At 39.9% G+C, this 18,157-nt stretch overlaps 1 protein-coding gene across 2 annotated transcripts in view; it reads left to right on the top strand.

Moving 5' to 3' along the window:
* MFSD6 (major facilitator superfamily domain containing 6) overlaps positions 1–18,147 on the top strand; it is a 93,824-nt gene extending 75,677 nt beyond the window's left edge. Inside the window, exons 4-8 of one of the 2 annotated variants that reach the window (XM_020993595.2) lie at positions 9,010–9,171; positions 10,589–10,687; positions 13,747–14,027; positions 15,794–15,812; positions 16,033–16,127. In XM_020993595.2, the coding sequence (XP_020849254.1) occupies positions 9,010–9,171; positions 10,589–10,687; positions 13,747–14,027; positions 15,794–15,812; positions 16,033–16,043 (572 nt within the window). In that variant the 3' untranslated portion in view covers positions 16,044–16,127. Of the gene's footprint in view, positions 1–9,009; positions 9,172–10,588; positions 10,688–13,746; positions 14,028–15,793; positions 15,813–16,032 lie in introns of both variants that reach the window. The other variant, XM_020993594.2, reaches the window with a different exon arrangement.
* Positions 18,148–18,157: the final 10 nt, after the last annotated feature.

Genomic DNA, 18,157 nt, shown 5'->3' with positions numbered 1-18,157 from the left:
ATGGATGATATCCCAGCAAAGGAACCTGAGATGGAGAGGTCAGTCTGGTAGGAGAAATACCAAGAAAATAGTTCCATGAAAACTCAGAAAGGAGAGAGTGTCCAGGAAAAGAGGGCGGTCACCAGTGTCAAATGATGCAGAGAAATCAAGAAAGTTGAGAATTGTAAAAAGGCAATCAGATTTGACAATTTAAAAATCATTGGTAACTTCAGAGAGAGACAGATATATTTACGTTGAATGATAAGGTTGGAAGCAGATTTCAAAGGATTGAAGAGTCCCAAAGGGCTGTAAAAATGTGCATACCCTTTGACCCAGCAATAACACTTCTAGGGCTGTATCCCAAAGAGATCATAAAAATGGGAAAAGGACCCATATGTACAATAATATTTATAACAGCTCTTTCTGTGGTGGCAAAGAATTGGAAATTGAGGGGATGCCCATCAATTGAGGAACGGCTGAACAAGTTGTGGTATATGAATGTAATGGAATACTATTGGGCTATAAGACATGATGAGCAGGTTGGACTTCAGAAAAACCTGGTAAGACTTGTATGGACTGATGCTAAGTGAAGTGAGCAAAACCAGGCGAACGTTGTAAACAGTAATAGCCACATTATGAGATAACTAACTTTGATAGACTTAGCTCTTCTCAGCAATGCAAGGATCTAAGGATCTCCAAAACACTCATGATGGAAAATGCTATCCACATCCAGAACTATGGAGTTTGAACACAGATGGAAGCATACTGTTATAAAGAAGTTCCCAGACTCAGTTCCAAAGACTGGTATCTCAAAGAATTTTTATTAAAGAGGTTGAAGTGCATCCTTTCGATTCTCGAGAGAAGCGGGCACACCACCTTTGAAGGGAAGAGTGCTTGCTGGCACAGAAGCAAGAGCAAGCTTTATAGTTAGTAATTGCCTAACTCCTCCCTTCTGGATCAAGATTGGTCCTAATCTTTCTGGATTACAATTTTACATGTGATCCCCACCCCTTAATATACATTATGTGCCTAGAACCTTGCACAGTAGCAAAAGGCTGCTGACTTGGAGTTAACCCTAGCATTTCAAACCAATTGAACCGGGGTCCCTGTTTGTGATTTCTTATAAGTGGTTTGCTGATTTCTATCTGTCTACTTATGTGGAAAGTTAACTCTTTTATTTCTCACACTCCCTCCCCCCTTTTTTTCCTTAACTCTTTTATTTCTCACACATACTGTTTGCTCTTCTTTTTTTACTCTGTTTTGCTTTATTTCTTCTTTCTTGTGGTTCTTTCTATTGGTTCTAATTCTTCTTTACAACATGACTAATGTGAAAATATGTTTAATAGGAATGTGTATGTAGAGCCTATATCAGATTGTGCACTGTCTTGAGGAGGGAGGGGAAGAAAATTTAAGACTCAAAAGCTTATGGAAGTGGTTGTTGAAAACTAAAAATAAAATAATTTTTTTAAAAAGGTGTGAGGAGTGCAAGAAGTAGAGGCAACAAGAATAGTAACTTTTTTTTTTAATTTTTAAGTTGGGCTATGAGTGGGATGAAAGATACAGGAGAACTGGGCAGGGCAGGATCAAGTGAGAGCTTTTTTAAAACGAGGAGACTTGAGCATGTTTGTAGGCAGCAGGAAAGGAACTAATAGATAGGGAGAGAATGAAGATTATCGAGGGGCCAGAATCGTCCAGACAAACTGCTGAAGGAGGTTTAAGGTGATAGGATCAAGGATAAAGTGGAAATCAGTGTTGACTACATGAGAAGAAAGATGAATGAGAATGAACGGAGAATCCTAATGGGGATTTAAAGAGCGACTAAAAATTATAATACCTTGCATTGACTTTTTTTTGTTTTTGTTTTTTTTTTGGACCAAACCTATGATTCTCCTGTTTTCTTAAAGACCAGCCTTAACCCCAAATCACTCTGGCTCACATTAATCAGCCAATAATAGGTCCTAAACCAAGCATTACTTGGTCATTGTTTGGGCCCTGGTTGGCTCTGAATGAATGTAAATAGCAGTTATTTCTGTTTTGGCCAGAAACCCTGAGGATCTTCCCCTCCCAGATTTATTTTTTTTTAAGGATGCTATTCCTAGCTTCATGTCTTATTTTTTTTTCCTGGCTAGGCACTGGGGTTAAGTGACTTACCCAGGGTCACACAGATAGTAAGTGTTATGTTTCTGAGGCTGGATTTGAACTCAGGTCCTCCTGAATGCAGGGCTGGTGCTCTGTCCACTGGGCCAGCTAGCTGCCCCTGCTTTGTTTCTTATTAAGCCTTAATCACTGAATAGGCTTTGCCTCAGTCAAACTGAGACCCTAGCTTGAAAAGGCCGAGGATCCCCATTGCATCCTGGGCCATCTCCAGTTGTTCTGATCTACATCTGGCCACGAACCCAGATGGCTCTGGAGGTGAAAGTGAGGCTGGCGACTTTGCACAGCCCTCCCTTACTGTATTCCAACTCACTTGCATGTCATGGCATCATCTTCCTGATGTCATCATGGCCCTCTTGGAGAACGAGGGACAACCAGCAAGCAGCAGCAGCAATTTTATTAGTATAGGGGACTTCCAGGTGAAGCTGTTTCCTCTATCAATGTACATGACGGCTATTCAGTTACTCTGAAACCAATTATTTTAGAGAAGCACCTGGGGCACGGAGAGGCTGTAACTTGCTACATACAGCAAGTATATATCAGAAATGGAACTTGAACCCATATCTTCCAGATCTCAAGACCAGACTTTGTATACACTATACCATGTTGCCTGCTATTGAAATTAATTTGTTAAATAGTTACTAAGCAAGTTTAGTGGGTAATATATTCAATGTTAATTTTCTAATGAATTACATTTTTTAAAAAATCAATGTATCTTCTCAATATTTGCAGCATAAAAAGGCTTCTAGGTGCTGTATAAGATTTCTCTCATTCTCTTGCACAGTTAGGCAGCTGAGTCCACTCACTGCCAGAGAAAAATAACTTACTGCATAATCAGCCATTTTTCTTTTCAAAAACTTTAATCTTTCTCCTTTCACTTTGTATTTTCTGTGCTTATAAATCACAATCCTGGAAGAGAAATAATTTACCCATTGCATCCAAGGCTACCATGTCAGAGTTTCTTTCAAGTGATAGAGTTCTCAGTTACCTAACCAAGACTGTAATTTGATCATTAAGCACTGGAAATCAACTTCAAACAATCTTTTCTAATGGCCAGTTAATATCAGTCGTCCATTAAGAGTAAATTCTATCTTCAGTTGCTGATAAATTTTAAGTGGACTTGAAATTCACACTGAGTCATATCACCCACAGGCTGTTTCACTGTTTCTCGTAAAGGAAACCAACTTTTAAAATTGTTTATATTATCTTTAGTGAGAAAAGTTGTGTATATCCAACATACCACATTTAGACAAAGAGCCTTATTTCATCTTGGTTTATGCCAACAGCATATATTTTAGCCTCCCCTTCTATTTCGTCACCTATGGGTATGAATTTATCTCTCTCAAGAACTTTCAGTGATTCTGCATTACTGCCTGCTGAGGAAAAGGCAAAAACACTTTAGCAATGGCATTTCAGGCCCTCCACATTCTGACTTCTCCTTATTTCATGATGCTTCTGTTGAGGTGTAGATGCTAGGGGTGCTGAGACCCCACAATCATGACAGACGTATCCTGCCCAAAAGAATTTGACCCAAGTCTTCTTTCAGCCAAAGACAAGGTTTATTAAAAATGAACCATACAGGCCAGACTCTTAATGAATCTGAACATTAGTGATACTGGTATCAGCGCCTAAATGGCACCAGGATGAATCTTATATACAGAAAGACTGTGGGAGGGATCTGGGAGTGGTCAAGTCGTTTTGGGGTGACTGGGGATGGGGCTGGGAGAAGGTGTGTCTTGATGGGAGTGGCCAGTACTGGAGGAGGAGTTTGGGGAGAATCAGGATGGGAGTGTCTGGGAGGTTGAATGGGGTCTAGATAAGATTAAGGAGGGGAAATATAACCCAGGGTTGTAGACAATATAAGCAGGGGATTGGTAGACTTCCTTGACCAAATAAAGGTTCAAGGAAAGCTTAAGGGTTTTCTGGGGCCCATAGACAAATGGGACCCAAATTCTTTTTTGGGGTGAGGGGCTGAGGTCTTGGCTTGAGCCCATACCCCATCACTTCCATTCATATATTCTACAGACCAGCCGCATGGAATGGTTCACTGTGCCCCATGCTTATCTTGCCCATTTGTCCGTTGATGGCTTTGTGGATACCATTCTCCAGGCCTGGATTGTACCTGCACCCCCTCCCCTACAACTCTGCCTGCTGAAGCCCTTTCCCATCCATCAATGCCCAGCTTCAGTACAGTCTCCTCCTGGAGATCTCTGCTTAACTTAGCCATATTGCTTCTCCTGTCTTTGAATCTTTTAGGCTACATGATTTGATTTCTGTGTATTTAATCGTATTCTAACCCAGGGGTGGGGAACCTGAGGGCCTTGAGGACCTGTAGGTCCTCAAGGGCAGCCCTTTGACTGAATCCAAACTTCACAGAATAAATCACCTTAATAAAAGGATTTGTTCTGTAAAACTTGAACTCATTCAAAAGGCTGTACCCAAGGACCTCATGTGACCTCGAAGGTTCCCCACCCTGTCTAACCCCAAATGCCAAATGGGGTCATAAAGAGTTGGACACAATTGAAAGCACTCAACAACAAATGTGTATTATTTGATTATTTGTGTACATGTCCCATCCCCACTTATGGATTTATAAGCTCCTTGTGGAGAAGGTCTATGCTATTTTTCAGTCTCCAGGGATAGCACAGGAAGGTGATTAGTAAAAATGGCTGTTGAATTCAAACTTACTTTTCATATAGGTGCATGCTTTTCTTTTCTTTTTTAAGTCCATCCTTTGTGTAGCCCTCGAACCTGCAGTTAATCAAATAGACAAATTGTACTGATTTCCATTTATGAAGTATGCCAAAGAACGTCTTAGATATTTGTGGTTTAGAAGTCATTTATTTCTTTGGAGACATTTTCAAAGTCAACCAAAAGCTTTTGGTCTGGTTCTTAGTCTAATGTGACTCATCATCAATGTAGTACAATGGAAAGAACACTGAATTGGGAGACTTGAAATTGGGAGTCAGAAGACTCAAATTGGAATCCTGGCTTTGATGCTTTAATGCCTCTGTGACCTTGGGCAAAATATTTTACCTCTCTTTGCCTCAGTTTCCTTCTCTGTAATATGAGGATATTGAACTAGATGACCCTTAAGGGCTTTTTAGCCCTAGATCTATAATCCTAGGACGTGTTACTTTTTGCAAATTGATTTCCAGTGTGTTGACTTTGAAATCTCGTCAATTATTTGATTTAGTGGGAAAGCATTAGGATTGGTAAAATGGTCTTAATAAAATCTCTTTATCTTTCCTACAGAGATAATTATTTTGTCTTTTAAAGCTTTGTGCTCCCTAGGTCTTGAATAGTATTTGAATACCATGGAGAATACTTATTTGCTGATTATTATTTATTCTCTTATTGAAAATAATGAAGTTATTACCACCTTTGCTAAGTTATGAATATAAGCATTGGGGGCACATTTATAGTACCCATTTTACTCCTGAAATGTACAACCCATAAAATAAAAATTTTAAAGTATTTGTTTTGCCCAGGAATGGAAGTAGGATATGGTTAATTTGGTTGATGATTTTCTGAAAAGTGAATCATATGTGAATCATTTTTGCCTAAGTATTGGACACCTGGGGGACAATTTTTGTAACTTTCAACCTTTAACAAAAGCAGTATTATATTTAGTATATGTTCAATTTAAAAGAAAAGATTATAGTTGTGACTGAACCAGTAAGCTAACATTTTCAGCCAAGAAATATTGGGTTTGTACAGTCTGACCAACAAAGGATATTGCTTAGCACTGATACAGTAAATCCATTTTTGATGGTGCTGAAGGCTGCTGCTCATTTTTTCCCCAAAAATTTATTGATACTTTTTTATTTTTGAATCACCTACATTTTCCCATATATGCCTCCTTCTCTCAGAGAGCCATCTCATACAACAAAGAAGCACATGACAAAGAATTTTTTAAAAAAGGAAAAAAGTTCAGAAAACCCTTGACCTTTTTTTGAACTCACTTGGTCAAGGAAGTCTCTAGTGGTTGCCTGAGGCTATAATCTACTCACCTGGCCTTTCTTTATCACCCATGCCCAATCTCCCAATTCTTTGTTACCCTATTTGAGCCTAGCCAAGTCTTTGTCTATTACCACTTCCCATCCTAGGTCCTATCTAGATCCCATTCAACTTCCCAGTCCTTCCCATCCATATCCTCCCTAGACCCTCCAGTCACCCCAAACTACTTGGCCACTCCCAGATCCCTTCCATAGTCTATCTGTATATAAGATCCATCTTGGCCACCGTTTGGGGACTGGGACTTCCTCATGCCCACTCTTCCTTATGAGTGTCACAAATGCTCAGATTCCTTAAGAAACTAGCAATGCTCAGATTCTTATAATCTAGCTTTTTAAGAGTCTGGCCAATATGGCAAATCTTTAATAAACCTTGTCTCTGGCTGAAAGAAGGCTTGGGTCGAATTCTTTCAGGCAAGAACCGTGTGTCATGATTTTGGGGTCCCAGCACCCCTAACATCTAAACCTCAACAAGAGGGATTCATAACATGACTTAGACTATTCCAAGTAGTCGAAGTCTCTCCTTATTTTAAGACTCCTGATCTAGCCCTGTTCACTCACTTTATATATGAAGATACCAGAGCCCATAGGGCACCATCACAGATCTAGTTTGTGAGGCTTAGTTCCAATCCTATAGGAGATTAGTGTGTTCTAACACTATTACTGACATTCATAAAAATGCACGGAGCACATTATAGTACTACAACTAATCTACTAGGTTCAACAATCTACATTATTGAAAATTTTGAACTATTGTAATTCATCCACATTAATGAAGTTTTATTATACTTCATATTTTTATTTAATTTTATTTATGTTTACTATTATATTTGTTATTTTATTTATTTTTATTGTGCTTTAGTGGATTTGTTCAGGATGCAGTTATCTGTGGCCTTAAAGTTTATCTCTGTGAGTGACAGCCTTATTTCTCAGCCTCCACTCATACAGCCATTAACATTTTTGGGAAATTTGGGAAAGTAATAGAGGCTTTCTGTTGGTGCTGATGCATATGCAGGTGTGCATGTAATTGGTTAGACTTTATGAACTTTCTGTGAACTTTCCCACAAGGTCCTTGGCGATCAAATGAGACTGTCTTCAGTATAATTCTTTCAACCTGTCCTTGCATAGTGGCTTTGACCCTGCCCCAATCTCCAATTCTCTGTTACCTCTAACCTAGCCCACCCCTTCATTGTCTGTTACCCTTAATTCTGTCTAGGCCCCTTCCACCATGCCCAGGTCCCTGGAGTTCTCCTGGGGTACCTGGCTCTTCTGGGTCCTCTTCTGTTACCTCCCAGTTACCCAAGCTATTGGCCACACAATAAAAAGCTCATTCTTGTCTACCAAATTGTTCAGATTCCTTAAGAGTCTGGCCCTCTTCTATTGGAAATATGATAAACCTTGTCTTTGGAAGAAAGAAGGCTTGGGTCAAATTCCTTTGAGACAGGACCTGTGTTGCTTGTCCTTGAATTTTGAGGTCCCAGCACCCCTAGACCTCAAAGAAATGAAATTGTCTTCTCACATGCAAGAATCTTTTGAGGGTCCCTTAGACACCAAGGAGATCAGGTAAGTCAATACTTAAAAAATTACTTCAGACTATTCTTTGAAAGGACAAATACTGAAGCTGAAGCTTAAATTATTTGGCCACATAATGAGAAGACAGGACTCATTGGAAAAGACTCTGATTTGGAAAAGATTGAAGGAAGGTGAAAGGAGAAGGGGATGTCAGAGGATGAGATGGATAGGTAGTGTCATGGAAACAAAGAACATGAGCTTGGACAGGCTTTGGGAGGTAGTGAAGAATAGAAGTGATGCAGTTTAGGGGTTTCAGGGGTCCTGGGACCCTAAAATCACAACACACATGTCCTGCCTAAAAGAATTCGACAAAGCCTTCTTTCAACCAAAAACAGGGTTAATTGAAGATTTTCCATATTAGCTAGACTCTTAAGGAATCTGAGCATCTGTGGGTTATTGGCTAGATTGTGAATCTGAGCAGTGGTTAGATTATAAGAATTGAAGCATCTTAATGGAGACAAGATGGACCTTATATACAGAAAGCCTGTGGGAGGGATCTAGAAGTGGCCAAGTAGTCCATGAGGTAATAGAATTACCTAGGGTGGGAAGTGGCCTGGGGCCATAGGGAGGCAAGACAATGGAGGGGAGATTGGGTATAGCCATAATGAAAGGCCAGTTGATGGGATTATAGCCTCAGGCTAACCCAGAGATTTGGCCTGTGGGAAAGTCCAGGGTTTTTCCTTTGGGGGGGGTCTAGATCCCAACTGAACAGCAACATGCAGGAATCAGGCAAGCATCTTAGCAGTTCATTCAAGACTCTAAAATTTCCAAAGTACAAAGACATAAGGAATTAAAACTTTCGTTTTTATCTTCCTGTCTCTAGTATCTAGTACAATGCCTTTCACAGAACAGGTATTTAATATATATTGATTGGCCAGCCAGGAATGCCGGTCTGACAGTATAGTCATTATCCCTTCCACATCACGACTTTCCCTGTCAAGTTGGATGTATCTCAGGTTGGCATAAGAAATTAAATGGGAATTTGGGGGGAGTTTTGCAGAAGCCACCAGGTGACACACGAAGGCCAGCAGACTACACAGAAAAAGTTTAAAAACTCAGAAATGCATAAAAATATATGTATAGTATTGTATAATATCAACCAAAATTTTACAAGGTACCATAAACACTCCATAAAAGAAAAAGAAAAAATTTGGACTTCTCTGACGTGAAGGGGAGGGCACTGAAAAATTTTACAAGGATTTTCCAGATGGGGCAGGATGGTCACCACACCTCTGACCCCATTTATGTGAAAGGGATAACTGGACCTCATTTTCTTTTCTTACCCTAGGTGTGACCCATGCAGCTATCTGGGCTGCCTGCATTTCCTATCTCAGTGCAGCTGTGCCTCCAGAATTGAGAACATCAGCACAAGGAATCCTCCAGGGACTTCATCTGGGTTTGGGAAGAGGATGTGGAGCTATGATTGGTGGAGTTTTGGTCAATTACTTCGGTAAGTAGAGATCTTCCCTTGTGGGATTTTTCAAGTAGCTTACTGCTTTTTAGAGACATTCCAAAGGGACTTCATGAATTATTAGAGGGTTGAGGGGTTTTTTGTTTATTTGTTTATTTTCCAGACCAATTGACATATTTTGTTCTGGTGTAATTTTAAGAGATTTTGCTAATGTTGTGAGTGTGCACAGTGCTAAGAGCAGCCCAACCATACTGAGGATGATGAGTCATGTGAGATCAAGCTGCTTGCTGAATTGTATACCTCCCTGATACAAAGAGGTGCCTGCAGATAAGGGAACAGAGAAATAATATGTTTGTTTGATTTAATTTAAGGTGGTCCTTGCATACTACTCAAAGCATATAAAGGGAAAAAAAGAAGACACTGCAATTCAGTTAGAGGTTAAGTCAAAGAAACCTACATAATCCGAATTTCTGCTGTTAGCACAGTCCTGTTGTCATGTTCAATCTGTCAGGCAGTACTTTGGGGATCTGTCAGCTCTACTTCATTAGGCAACTTTTGGGAGCAGGTAGATGGAGAAAGTGATCCAGAACTGGGCTTGGAGTCAGGAAGACCTGAGTTCAAATTCAGCCTCAGACACTAGCTGAGTCATTTAATCTCTGTCTACCTCAGTTTCTTCATATGCAAAATGAGGATAATCTCACCTATTCATAGGGTTGTTGTGAGAATAAAAAGAGTTAATATTTGTAATGCACTTTACAAACCTTAAAGTGCTATATTATTTTGTTTAGGCTTATAAGTACAGCAGTACAGGAAACTCCAAGTGTAGAGACTCCCTCCACTAATGCAAATTAGCGACTTCTGCAATTTATAGCCTTAAAGCATATGCCTGGGGCACAGAGAAGTTAAGGAATTAGTCTAGGATCTTTCTACTGCTATTTGACCTGGCTGGATTTCAGCTCAGGTCTTCTGACTCAAAAATCATCTCTCTAACTCCTGTGCCTGACTGTCAGCCTCTCATATTGCAGTGGTAGAATGAAAATTGCTGTTTCAGGAATCTCGATTGTTAAGTTATTTAATGGAAGGTCCAAATTCGTCAAACCTAGGGCATCTCAATCTTATTAGATAATAGATAGGGACCCCTTTAGGATCTGTCAGAGGAATCCTCTCTTTACAGATGAAGAGAATCATAGAAATTGTCTAGCGTGACTCTTTTTTATTAATGAGGAAACTCATTCTGGTCTAGGGGAAGTGGCTTGCTTCAAATCACACAGCTCTATGCTTGACCCAGAAGTAGCGCCCTGGCTCCTTGTCTGGTCCATTTTCTGCAGTATCATTCTGCAACATTTTCCTCTTTGAGTTTGTCCTTCTCTGTGTGATCAGTAGATACCAGGTATGGAAGGAATCATCCCTGCTCTGTGTCCTTATCTCAAAGAGTTCTGTTGACTAATTTTTACAGGTGCTGCTGCAACTTTCAGAGGGATTGGAATGGCCTGCCTAGTGATCCTCTTGCTCTTCGCCCTGATACAGTGGCTGGCAGTCCCAGATGAGGAAGAAGGTAGATGTTCTGTCCTTGCTGCCCTTCCTCATTGCTTGGGCCTTATGAATGACCATGCAGAGCTCCTAGAAACCAAGACAGGCTAACACTAATATGTCATCTAGCAGAATTTTGTATCCCTGATTCCTCCCAAACCCAGTGATATGCTTTTATTGGTGTGTTGATATTTTCTTAGATTATTGGTGAATATATCCACTAGCCAGGGGTGGGGAACCTGCGGCCCTGAGGCCACATGTGGCCTTCTAGGTCCTTGTGTGCAACTTTTTGACTGAACTCAAGTTTTACAGAACAAATCCACTTATTAAGGGGATTTGTTTTGTGAAGTTTGGACTCAGTCAAAGGGCTGCACTTGAGGACCTAGAGGGCCACATGTGGCCTTGAGGCCCCAGGTTCCCATATACCGTGCTATCTTATCCATAGCATTTTGGACTAAAAAGGACCTTAAGGATCAATTAATCAATTGGTCTCAAACTAAGTTGTTTTGTTTTAAGTGACTCTGTTCAAAAGAATATTTTTGGTTTTGATTTGGGTAGGATTGGGCCGCTAAGTGCCACAGTGGATAGAGTGCCAGACCTGGAGTCAGGATGACTTATTTTCCTGAGTTCTGATCTGGCCTTAGACAGTAGATGTGTGACTCTGGGCAAGTCACTTAACACTGTTTGCCTCAGTTTCCTCATCTGTAAAATGAGCTGGAGAAGGAAATGGCAAACCAATCCAAGAAAACCCCAATGGGGTCATGAGTCTGATATGACTAAAACATCTGAACTACAACAACAGGATTGGGAGAGACCTTAAATTTCTGTAATGCATTGAAGCAAGTACAGAATCAAGGTGATGTGTGTGTAAGGTTGTAAAATATTTGGAGTCCATTCACTGGATCGAGAGAGGAATAGCACCATTCTCACTGACATTTGGATGGCATCGCCTTAGCAATAGAATGGAATACTGTTGTAAAAAGGGGGTTAATTTCAGAGAAGCTTGGGAAGACTTACACGACCTAATTCAGAATAGAACCAAGTGAACTGTGTATACAATGACAACAACACTATAAAAACAAACCACTTTTAAAGCTACAAAGGAATGGCCAACCATAATTGTAGAGAACCAGTGATGAGCATGTTACCCACCTCCTGACAAAAAGGTGTTAAACTCAAGGTGCAGAGTCATATGTATATTTTTTGAGCAGCCCCAGTGTGGAAATTTCTTCAGTTTGACTATGCATATTTTCTTACCAGAGGCCTCCCCCTAACCCACCCCCAATGAGAGTGTTGGGAGGGAGAGGAAAAAAAAGATTTTTATTCTTTGAAAAAAATATAACTTTAAGAATCATTTATATGGTACTTTGTAGTTATAGTACTTTGTAGTGCTTTTATGATATTATCTTACTTGATCATCACAATAATGCCATGAATTTGGCAGGACAGGAATTTATCAGCATCTTGGAATGTTAGAACTGAAAGAGGACCCTTAGACTAAATAATTTCATTTTACAGTTGAGAAAACTGATGCATAGGCAGAAGTTAAATGACTTCTTCAAGGTCACCCTGACAGTAGCAGAGCTGAGACTAGAACCCTGGTCTCTTATTATGCTCATTTTACAGATGAGGAAAAATGAGGGTTCCCTGGGGTGAAATGACTTTTCCAGACTTGCACAGCTAATGAGTGATTGAGCTAGTATCCAAAGCCAGGCCTTTTGACTCCAAGTTGTTGTTCATGTCAACTCTTTGTGACACTATTTTGGGGTTTTCTTGGCAAAGATACTGGACTGATTTGCCATTTTCTTCTTCAGGTTATTTTACAGATAAGGAAACTGAGGTAAACAGGGTTCAGTGACTTGCTAGGAAGTGGGTGAGGCCAGATTTGAACTCAGGAAGAGGAGTCTTCCTGACTCCACACCCAGCACAATATTCATTGTACCACCTAACTGCCACTTTGACTACCAGATCTAGTCCTTTTCCCACTGTATTACACACTGCTTTTCAACCTTGTTTTAAAAGTTGTGAACTTTTGGTTTTGAGGTACAACTCTGTCCTGGGACCAGGTCTTAAATAAAAGTTTTAAACATGATGGAGTCTGTATAAAAGCAATATGGAGGCTTGATTAAGGTGTGTCTTATTTTTATTGATTTCACATCCACCTTATAAAACATGAGTCAGGCCATGAGATAAAACTGCTTGTTTCCTGGGACCTAGGACAGAGCTCACTTCTTTTTGGCCGTGTTTTCTCAGCCTCCCTTATCAGATATACTGAAATATTTCTGTTCAGAGAACCAGAAGTGTTACTGAAGCCCTAGGGGCTGAGTTTAACAGAGTTTAATTCAGCAAGAGAGACAAAACCCTGTTTTTTTTCACAGACCTGACTTGGGTTACCTGGCTCCCCCACAGCCTTGGTTCAGGCTAATGCGGATTTCTCTTCCCCTTCTCCTCCCATGTATTAATTTATCTAATTCAGAGCATCAGTCTCACAAAAGTGATGTGAGAACACAGTATCATTTTCTAAAACTTCCTTTCAATGTCCTCTTGAAATCAAGTTAAATGGAGATCAGACTTCCTTATTTATAGAGCTTCTGTAGAAAAAAGTTGCAATTTGCCACCTCAACAATGCATGCTTGACAGATTAGTTACTTAGTGAAAACATGTTGCATGTTGCAAATCCCATTAACCTGGGACCCTGAGTATAATGTGCTTGTATAAATTACACTAACTCTCTCCTTCCTCATCTTTCCCTCCGGGCTACCTTCAGATCCCAGCTAAAATCCCACCTTCTAGAAGAATTCTTTCCCAAGCCCATTCAAGCATAGTGATTTTTACTTGTTCATTATCTTCAGTCCATCTTTTTGAATTTTGTTTGCGCATACTTTTTGTATGTTGACTCCCCCATTGGTCTGTAAGCATTTTGAGAATAGAGCCTTTTGGGGGGCATGCAGGGGGCCTTTCTTTGTGTCTGCAATGCTTAGCACAGTGCCTGGCACATAATTAGCATTTCATGAAGGCTTGTTGACTTGACTTACACTATAAAGAAAACTCTTCAGAGTTGTTTTAACTTCACTTTCATTTCAGATAAGACAATGCTGGCAGAAAGGATTCCTGTTCCTTCCAGCCCTGTCCCCATAGCAACTATTGACTTAGTGCAGCAGCAGACAGAAGATATCATGCCTCGCCTTGAACCCAGACTTCCTCCCAAGAAAACCAAACATCAAGAAGAGCAGGAAGATGTGAACAAGCCTGCATGGGGGGTCAGCTCTTCTCCATGGGTTACCTTTGTCTATGCGCTTTATCAAATTAAAGAGATGATGCAACTAACCAGAACTAGCCGGGCTTCTGAGATTCAGCCCTTGCAGGTAAAATGCTTCCTACACTAGAAATTATTTCCCTTTTTTAAAAAAATATTTTATTTTTTCCCAATTACACATTAAAAGGATTGCCCTCTTTTTAAAACTAACTTTGAAACTTAGTTATATACCATCTTCTTTCATTTTGGCAAGGGAGTGGGGAGGTGGCAAGAGATTATTATAGACTTATAATTTCATCCAATAGGGAATTCCTGTTATGGGAAGTGTAGATTGGCAACTCATCTGTAATGCATGAGAAGGTTATGTGACTTGCCCATGGTCACACAGCTAATAAGTGTCAAAAGCAGGGCTTGATCCTTGGTTGTCCTGATAAAGGCTGACCTTTAATCCACTATATTACATCCTCTCATCTTCTTTAAATAAAGAAATTGCCAAAAGTTCTGTGTTCTTTCCAGTGCTGGAGTATGTCATTGCAAGAATAGGATAGATTTTTTTTTTTTATGGTCCTTGTTCAAAGGATACAACACAAAAACCTCTGCATGGGTCTTGCTCAAGGAACCTCAACTGACTTGGTGTAAGTGATGCTTTGCTGGCAACCTCCAAAGACAGGGGAGAGGATCAAAGGAGCCCAGATTTTGAATTTTCTTTGGAACTAAGTTTTTCCCAAGTGAAGATAAGTCACCCTGGCAGGGCACTTTTGATAACTGGGTAGCTGTCTCTGTATCTGGATTTGTAGATAAATTAAAAGAAAACCTGATAGCCCTGCCAAAACAGTTCCCACTCTCTCCTTCCTGTGCCAGTAATTCCCCTTTCACTTTCTTCCATGTAAATGCCGTAATGCTGGACCAACCTTCAGAGTGACTTCAGAGGATTCTTAAGAGAAGGCAGAGAGAAAGACATTGGAGAAGGCAGGGGAAAAGAAAAATGAGGAAAAGGGGCCATTTCATCTTGTAGGAGATTTGTTAAATACTCTTCACACAATTGTCCTGGTTGTTAATTTTTATTTATGCCTTTCCCATTTCATCATAATATTATTTTCATCTCCCAAAACTGTGATACTGTAGGTCTCACATCTATGAAGACAGTAGAGTACAAGGATATCATTTGCACCTTTTTTAAAAAAAAGTCAATCTTTACATTAAATTAGGAGCTCATGTTTATCTTTGTGTGAGCCTGGGAAAATTAACTGACATTATTTCAAGCTATTAGCTCTTTAGATTACCCAGAGCAATCTGCCACAGAACCCTAACTCACTTGAGTTACCATATTGCTACAGTTGCAGCCCCACTGAATTGTGACACGTTCAATGGCAGATTCAAGTTTTCTTGTCTTGATCTTGAACTTGCCCCTTTAAACCATAGGCACTGAATCAGAGAGCCGTTTGATGTTTTGGGTGTGTCTTATGGCTCATAAAAACAAATTTGGCCTTTTGTGGAAATTTCTACCAGTAGGTACTCCCATTTTCTCAAGTGCTAATTTGTACTTCTCTTATGTGTACTCTGAAATCCTGAGAACTGGTTTCCACTACCAGAGACATGTTTCTGTCCCTGATGTTACAGAGATCAAGAAATTACTAGCTGTGTGGCCTTAGGCAAGTCACTTTATTTCCCTGGGCCTCAGTTTCCTCATCTATAAAAGGGGAGTGTGTGGGGTTGGACTAGATAACATCCTAGGTTCCTTCCAGCTCCAGTGCTCCATGGTTATGTAATATAGTATGGTGTTATCGGGCATTTCATTAATAATGAATAGCCTGGTCTGTATATAAGAATAAGTCTACTTATAGTGTTTATGTTTTTCATGCGGCTTCTTGGCAGATAGGAAAAGAAATGAAAGGTAAGACATTTTACCTTATTTCTTCAGTACTCACAGTCACCCACCACTTTAGGGCAGCCACCCATCTTCATATACCCCATTGAAAAGGATCATACAAACATGGTTCCTGGGGATGCCCAGATATACTTGCCATCAGTTTGTGAGATGTTGGGCAGCCATCCTCTCTCTCTTTATGTGAGCTGTTTTCTCTTTCTACAGTGTGTTGTTTTCTCTTCTTTAGGGGACCAGTGAGAACCAGGAAACTTCACCATCCTACACAGCAAGGCATTCCCCAAGTGTGACTAACTCTGACCTGTCAGGAGATGGACCCACCCCTGAAGTGACATCCCAGACCAACCCTGCTTCCCCTGCTGCAGATGACTTTCCCCAGGGTAGTCATGCTTACCCTCCTGCATCCTCTGTAGTGGAACACCTTCCCAAGGATAGTCACCCTCAACCCATTACTAGCACACACTGAGACAAAACCCTCTCATTTTACATGTTACATGGAAGGAACTCAGGGCCTCTGTTAGGAATCCCTGGGAGGGCTCCAGAACCTGGGCCTCTGTTCATCTTAAAGATTATAATACAGTGCAACACATGTTTTAAATGTTTAAAATCATTAACATGAAAATGCATATTAACTACAGTACATATTCGGAAAGGAAATTTAATCTCTTTGGGAGATTATGGATTGAAAAGAAGTTACAGAGAGAACTCTCAGCTCCTTTGCTAAAGTCTGGTTTATGTCACAAGATTTTGCCAAGCCAAGAAGAGTTGAAACCAGCAGTTACGTTAAAAGGAGGGAAAGTGTTTCAAGTTGTTTGCTGTTATAATTTACCCCCTTCTATGATCAATTATTTGAATTTTGTTTCATCCTTACTGAAAAAAAAAATTTGGAGTAGGATAGGATACAGTTAATGTATTTTTCTCTTGAGGAGAAACATCATGACAGAAAATGATGTGAAATAATGCTCAAGGAACCAGAAGAAAATTAGTAACAGAAATTCTTTTGTAAAAAAGAAAATAAGAAAGGAACCAGACACTTTGAATATACTTAGCTAATATATTTTTCTAGGTGGATGGTGTATAAAGTAATAGTCACATTTTTTTGAGAAGTAAAGCTGCCATTGGCTGCTGTAAGCTAAACTGAGCTTTAAAAAGAGTTTTTTATTTTATTTTATTTTTTGGAAATGGGCTTTAAGAAAGACCAGAAATGAGGGATTATTTAAAATAAACCAATTCAGTATGATGTAGCTTATTAGACATGGGTTACTAGGTAGGTTTATCATGTAAGCTAGCCTTTCTTACTGTTTACAAAGGCCCTAATTAACTGATGCAATTTCAAAAAATTCATCATTTCCTAAGGGTTCCTTTAATTAAGCAGTGCTGTGGAGGCAATTTATAAAGGACAGTAGGAAATTAAGTGCCTGGGGTGAAGTTAAAATTAATAAGAAATTATTATATCATGGTTTTTTGGGTATTCGTGGATTCCTTCCCCACTCCATTTGGTGGGGGAAGGGAATAGGGAACAAGGAGCAAAAAGGAAGGAAATGAAAATAACACATTTTCCTCAAACTAGGGAAACAAAGTCACAGTACATTTTTATACTCTAGACATAGTCAGACACTGGAAGATTCAGATAACGGTATTTGCATCCTCAGCATTACCGCCTCTGCTGCCAGAGCTCTAGCTGAATGAATGCCCCACACCAAGATTGCTGCTAGAGTAGCAGGCTAAAGTTAGCGGCCAGCCTTGGGGAGGAGGAGGTGGAAGACACTGCTATAAATAAAAGTCAGCTACGTTTTAAGTTGGGATTTTCTCACAGACAAGTCAGCTGTGGTTCAGCACAGGAGTATAGTTGGAGAGAATGAACAGACTTTAAAATGACACATTCCACCCTCTGGTCCTCTGGTGTAACTGTTAAGTCTGGGGTCTTCCCTAACCTGCTGCCCAGGACTGCATGGGCGGAGAGGGAGTCTGCCCTTGAATGTCTGGCTTTACAGTGAAACACAGCATTTAAAGTTGAATAACTGTGAGAAATAGAACTAGCCACTAGTTATTTTTGCACTTGAAAAAATGTACTGTACTGTAAATGATCATGACTCATTTTAAGTGACCTTTAAAATCAGGTGTATTTATTGTGTTTATATAATTATGGAAATGAAGAAATAGGTGATGGGCTGCACCTCACCTCTGAATGTACGGTATGTGGACTGTCACACTGTAGGAAGTCTATAGGTTATACTGTATTCTGTGTTTACACTTCTGATTTATTCCTTTGAAACGCCTGCTGTTTTGGAAATGCACCGTTGACATGTTGGAAAAATAAAAATAAATGCACATTTTTAAAATACCTGTTAAAT

This window comes from Phascolarctos cinereus, unplaced genomic scaffold (assembly GCF_003287225.1).
Source record: "Phascolarctos cinereus isolate Bilbo 61053 unplaced genomic scaffold, phaCin_HiC Scaffold_726;HRSCAF=1367, whole genome shotgun sequence".
In the NCBI taxonomy this organism is placed as follows: Eukaryota; Metazoa; Chordata; class Mammalia; order Diprotodontia; family Phascolarctidae; genus Phascolarctos; species Phascolarctos cinereus.
This window is presented reverse-complemented; position numbering and strand designations above follow the sequence as displayed.